Source organism: Convolutriloba macropyga, chromosome 7 (assembly GCF_964194025.1).
Source record: "Convolutriloba macropyga chromosome 7, txConMacr16.3, whole genome shotgun sequence".
Lineage (NCBI taxonomy): Eukaryota > Metazoa > Xenacoelomorpha > Acoela > Convolutidae > Convolutriloba > Convolutriloba macropyga.
The window spans coordinates 60,820,718-60,827,638 of NC_134474.1; the positions used below are offsets into that span (position 1 = coordinate 60,820,718).

The 6,921-nt window shown below is 36.1% G+C and overlaps 1 protein-coding gene across 1 annotated transcript in view; it reads right to left on the reverse strand.

Moving 5' to 3' along the window:
* LOC142343212 (uncharacterized) overlaps positions 1-6,921 on the reverse strand; it is a 92,481-nt gene that overhangs the window by 25,187 nt on the left and 60,373 nt on the right. The window contains exon 3 of the mRNA XM_075394954.1: positions 812-1,567. Coding sequence (XP_075251069.1) covers positions 812-1,567 — 756 coding nt within the window. The remainder of the gene's footprint in view (positions 1-811; positions 1,568-6,921) is intronic.

A 6,921-nucleotide genomic window follows, 5' to 3' on the forward strand; every position in this document is an offset into this window, starting at 1 on the left:
ATGCTTTAAAAACTTCAATACTCTTTGTATCAGGAAGAGTTCAAGCTCAAAAGGAAACAAGTAAAAGTGACAAAATCAAATGAATTTCTGATTTCTGAGTTCAAATCACTTGGTAATTTGTTGTTGCATTTGTCAAAGAATTCAGCTTGAATTGATGTTGTAGTTCTCCTAATACTTGATGATCAATTACCGCAACAATTAACATACAGGAACCAATTTTGTTCACGGGGAATTCAAACGGTTTCGTTTATGAGCTTTGAAACTTGTTCATTTCCTTACCTTTGCACGAAGTTAAGTCAAAGATAACTCAACCAAAATTAGCGCAGTGTATGTTAGAACATGAATCTTAGTCCACCGAGGGTCTTATAGTACCCGTACATGAGGGCGCTCGAATTCAAGGGTTGAACACGCTGTGAACTAGGATTTATGTTCTAACGTATTTATATAAATGATTTTTTGTGAACATATTTCCATAGCGCACGTGTTTTCCACTCACCTGTCTAAGACTTAATCATAAACTAATCGACTAAGTTGAGCTCTCTCGACGTTTTAATGCCTGACTATTTTATACCCTTGATTCTCCAAAGCCTTGCTCAGCTCGCCCAGATGAGCTTGTCCTGTAATGGATATAGTTATTTTCTGGGCACATTGGGCTATAATAGCCCTTTCAAGTTTACTTTGTTTCTTTTCACCTAAAAAAATGAAAAAATTTATCATTTGTAGCACTATATTCTGATAGCAATAAAATCGGCATGAGCCATTCGGTAACTTTTAAATTTTTTTGAAATGCTCAAATCAAATGTTTACTTACGGTCCCGTTCGTCTGTGTATTTCCAGGGAATGTAGTATGTTTTTGATAATGGACTGTATCTCATCAATAAGGACTCCACGACACCAATCATGATCGTACGACCTCTGAACAAAAGCCTCATTTCAACGCTTGTCAAATTGTTGTATGAACCCAGAAACGTCATTGCCCATTGAAAATAATCAACCTCAAAGTGGTCAATCTCGCATATATTAAAAAGGAGACCTTTCAGATCATCTTTTGAGTCAAGCCACTTCGCGTACTTTTGCTGCCCAATTGTTACGTCATCAGTTTCCTTCACTCCAATATGATCAAACACAAAAACATTTGCTCGTTGTTCGTCTGAGAAGATAAGCTTAATAAGGTCGAATGTTCGTTTGTCCCAGCGAAGTTCGAATAAATAACCAAAAACATTTTGCCCATTGTGTGTATTAAGAAGCAATTTGCTCTCGAAACGTGAACAAAAAATCAGCTCCAAAATTTTGAGTCGGCTTTGAAGCAACTTGTGAGTTCTGTCTATTTCTTTTGTTCTCATGATTAGAATCGATGCCAAATTAACACGCGGATACAATTTATTGACTTCACTTTCAAGTAAACTGCAAACTGATAGTAATCGCGTCACTTTTTCAACGTTTGCTGGCTCTAGAGAACACGCTGCAAAGTATAGAAGGTTGAGATCGGTGATCAGTGACGTCATTGTTGCTATGTCCTTTTCCTCATGCAAACCAGAGAGGAAATGGGCGTTCACGTTCTCATTGCCTAAAAAATGCATCCCAAGTCAAGATGTGGAATTTATAAAAGAACCTGATTATTCCAGGTGGAGGGGGGCTAATTATTAACATAAATTACACGGTCGAGGACCCTCGTTAAATTCAAGACTATTTCTTTTCATAAGACCAGTTAAATTCTTTCCTGAGACAAAGACAAGTCAAACTAAAAAGTTCCGCCGAAATCTGGGTTTGATCTCGCGATCTTTTCCAACTTTTCCAATAGTTTCTTAGTTTCGCTAAATGTCGTGAATTTATAAAGAAATTAAAAACAAGCCATTGGTACGATTGCGAGAGTAATTCGAGGAAATTTTATACATATATATATATATATATATATATATATATATATATAACATTATAATGCAAAAGTTTCATATAATAGAATCATTATAAAGATCTAATAAGGATACAAGTAGACAAATAAGAAAAACGGACAAAAGTATGTAATACTTTGATTTTTTTCGAAACAAAATTACATCCAAAGTCATGAAAGAAATTAATTACAAAATGAAATATTTATATAGGGTCGTTTATTCATCCAAAGAAAGCACCTGAGACCTGCAATTATCCAGAATATGTCTTGCGTCTACAAAAAGAACGTCAAATATGACAAAAATCAAATTAATTTACTTTTTTTGTGAAAAACCGGTGTCGAAGCCAGTAGGGTCATAACGAATTCTTTTTAAAATATGGATTTTGGGACACCATTCATTCCCTTTTGAAACCTTCCCCTGACACCCATAGTGCCATATTTGACCTGTAATTAACGAGATTAGGTAACAAAAAAAAGATTAAAAGAACAAAAGTGCGAAGTTAAAAAGATTTTTTTTTTAGTTTTGGAAAACGATTGTTTTCAAAGTCATGCAAGTCATCAGCTATCTACTAACAACAATATATCGGCTCATCTATTTTCAATGAAAAACTAATGAAACCTATCACTATACAGCAAAATTTCATTCGACCGAAACGACAAAGTAGAAATGAGTTAAAGACAAAATTAAAAAATTCAATCAATTTCTTCAATAAAGAGGTGTCGAGGCCGTTAAAACAATAATCTACATCTTTCAGGATTTTAATATCTTCAATTTTGTTTTATTCTGAAAGCTAATAATGTGATATGAGAACTGTCAACAACGTGATGATGTGACAAAACTACAAAACTTGAAAAACTGGCAAATATCTAAAAAAAAAACTGAAATCTAGTAATATTAAAGCCAGAAAACAATAACTTCAGGCTTAAAACCGTAATCGAGACTAAAATTTATATCAGTAGAATGAAGAAGCATTCTTTCTTTGCTGACACTGAGCTACAAGTTGGCCAAATTAAGAAAAAAAATAGAGGAAAACTTCATTAAGCCATTGTTTATTTAAAAATCAATTATTTTTAAAAGTTGAAACGGCCAAAAACTTTCAAGTGAAAAACTAAATGCATTAGCTTGGAGCTGCTTAGAAAGCCAATTGAATCTATCACTCTTGAGCTTTAATTTGTTATGTTCTGCTCTTTATTAATAAAAAAAGGTCCTTTTTTAAAGAAAAAAAGACCGACTGGTTACAATCCGAATTATTTTTGGGTTGTAACAGTCCAAGATTGGCCCAAAACCAGCCCTGCTAATGCTTATCGTCCGTTAGTAACAATTGATTTTTCGAATGTTGTAGATATAGATAACTTGTTAGTTGTAAACTCAAAAAAAAATTCTGCTTTTTTGATAATCAACGAGTAAAGTTAGCAGAAAACGGCAAAATTTTAATTACAGAGCACTCTAAGCGGAAGTGGAAGTAGGAATAGCCCTCTTCTGAGTCCACAAAGATTGTATTAGTGTTCTTTGGGATGTACTGAGGGCAAATTAAATCAAAGTGGACTAAAGTAGCTCATTTCGTGCTGTTTTTGATGAAAAAGGCTGAATTTTGAAATATTTAGCCAGAGTTTTTGACCAAAAAAAGTAAATAAAAAAAATCAACAATGCTTGTTTGTCTTTAAAAATAAAATTAACGACACCATTTTTAAAAATTTTAACAGACTTTAGCAAAATTGACGAAAATTTAAGCAAAAATTTCGGAAAATGTGATAAAAAACAACGTGAATTTACTCTCCTTTTCTCAGTAGTTTAAACCTCGATAACTCCCTGTGGAAAACGAAAATTTAAAAAATCTTTTTACTTTCATATTCTACACTGGACGAGCTTTCTAATGATACCAGTTTCAACTCTCTACGATGAATATATCGATCGGCGAAAATTGACTGAACAAAAAAAAATTTTTGTTTTTTTTTTGTTCAGTCAAGAGGGGTTGGAACAATAATATGGAAAAACGGTGATATACTATAAAATAGGGTTCTAAAATGGATGGGGAATTGTACCATAGACAATGTTGTATTATCTCAGGCAGAAGTATCTGCCAATTTCAGATATTATTGATGTAAAAAAAATAACTGAGAGTGAATGAAATCCACCCGATGTATATCATTAAACGGAAAAGGCACAACTTAAATGCATTTGGGTGATTCTGCCCTCATGGAAATCGGTTAAATTGTGGATTTCGGGCTACATCCTTATTAGCTTTAATTCTGCGATAAGTGGATATTCCTTTAGAACGGAATCCGATTAACAAATGCGGTAACACAAGTTAATAATTTATTAACCAAATTCAACATTATAAAAAAACACAATTTTTGTCACAAAATTCCACTGTTTTCCATCTAATTATACGCTTAATTGCATCTTACTGTAAACCGGTAAACACTCTGGCGGCCCTTTAATAATAATAATAATAATAATAATAAAAATAATAATAATAATAATAATAATAATAATAATAATAATAATAATAATAATAGTAGTAATAATATTAATAAAAATAATAATAGTTGTGGTGAGGACGTGCCTCCTCTCTAGTAACAAAGACTCTAAACGTATTAATATAAACACTGCTATTAACTCATTATGTCTATATATATCTATCTATCAACTTCTGTAAATACGTACTTGAAAAGATGTAACACGGCCGGCCATACCAGCCACTTTAGTTGTTAGTTCCAAACGGAACCGAGAGAGAAGGCGCACACAGTGTCTAACGCCAGTATAAAGCAGCAGCTTAAGAAAGTGTTTCAGCCTTTATCTTTTGACCTTCAGGCTTCTGAGCTTACTTAGAGAGAATAGATAAACTGAGAAAAGCGCATCACCACATGGCGCAGCCAGCAAACCTGCAACGAACCCCCGTAGGAATACCATTCTACTGGGAAAGAGGTATCGACCCACCAACAGATTGGCCCACATGGGCAGCGACTCTCAAAATAGCAATAATTGCTAAAGAGTCCTTGAACGTCGACACACTACTCCGCTACAAACCAGAACCAAAAGACCTGTTCTACCCTGCGGAACCAACTTACGAACCCCAAGTCCAGAATGAAACCCAAGTCCAAAAGAGAGAGAGAGAGATCAACGCAATGTAAAGAGAAAAGTAGACTGGGAGAACGAGTGCAAGGGAATCGAATTTAAAGGACCCCTTGTAGATGGCATCCCATGGGACGAGGCTGACACAAGAGTCAAAAGCCTCATCTACTTGTGTATTGGAACGGAAGGACAACGCATATACCATCAACGCTTCCCCCACTCCAACATTAACACACTATCTGCGTTCGAACTCTTTCACGAACTGTCACTATCCTTTACCCGCCCGAGGAACACAACATATGACCAATTCCTCCTATTCGCTTGCAAGCAACAAGAGAACGAAAAATTAGAAATTTTCCACTGTAGGCTGAAAGCTCTTGGAGCTCAATGCCGATTGGGCACCGTAGAAGACGATCTAATCAAGGATATATTCATAGCCTTCATGAACTACACGGAGATCCAAAGCGAACTCCTCACGGAGACAAGGACACCCGCCCAAGTGTTACAATACGCCCTGAACAAGGAAAGAGGCCAAGAGAATCAGCGGGCAATAGCAGGCAGACTAAGAGCAACAAACATCATGGACAATCAAATTGCACATATTGACCATAACCAATATCCACAACAACGACGCACACAGCCTCAAAATATACGTAACACAACGAACCAACAAAGACGCCCACAACAACAAAGAAACCAAGGCACTTACAGATTTATAAACGGCTTCTATGGTCTATCAGACATGCCAGCGATTTTCCAGAAAACAATTGACAAAACTCTCGAAAACATACCAAACAAATTCAACTTCCTCGACGATATCCTAATAATAACAAAAGGCACCATAGTAGACCACATATCAGACATTAAGCTAATACTCAAACGTTTAGACGAAGAAAATTTAGCAATTAAACAAAAGAAATGCGAGTTCGCAAAACAAAATATAACATGGCTCGGCTATAATATCACACAATCGGGCATTTCTCCTAACGACAAGAAAACAGACTCAATTAAAAGCCTAGAACCCCCAAAAACTTTAAGACAACTAAGATCCCTAATGGATCAATCCATCAACTGATAAAATTCACACCTAACCTGGCAAGCCTCCTCGACCCGATCAGACCACTTTTGAAAAAAGAAAATATTGTAAATAATAAGATAAAATGGTCAAACGAACACACAGATGCGCTAAACAACATAAAAAACAAAATATCCGAAATCACCGAACAAAAACACTTTGATAAAGAAAAGCCCACCGTGGTCAAATACGACGCCAGTCATAAATGCATAGGCGCAACAATAGAACAATGGGATCACAACGGATGGTTCCCTATCGCTTACGCCAGCCGGTTTCTAAATACAGCGGAACAGAAATACAGTACCAACGAACTTGAACTCCTAGCGGTTGTATGGGCCACAGGAGACTTTCGCTACTACCTTTAGGGCTCGGAATTCACAATCGCCACGGACCACCAAGCCCTACTTTCCGCCTTAAAATCAAATCGAGGAAATAAGTCTAATTTCAGTCGCCTAATCAGATGGGTCGACCGCCTACTACCGTTTACATTCAAAATTCAACATATCCCCGGTACTCAAATGGGCTTCACCGATTACCTGAGCCGTCATCCCCATTCCCCCGCCTCCAAAATAAGTAAAGATGATGAACTTTTCGTAGTTAACCGCATAAATGAATTCAACTTTACATTAAACGACGAATTTCGCCGCCACGCACTTTCGGCCAATAACATCGCAACACAAAAACCATTCCGATCGGATGACGTAGTTAACCGCGCTCAAAAGTCACGCACTAAACAAAGCGCATTTTGCCTTAATTGCAACAGCGTTCAGTTAGCTCTTACACACTCAATTTCTAATTCAAATCACTCCAGTGAAACAACTCCAACTTTAAGCCAAATACATTCTTCAAAAATTAATTCTTCTAGCCCATATACCATCA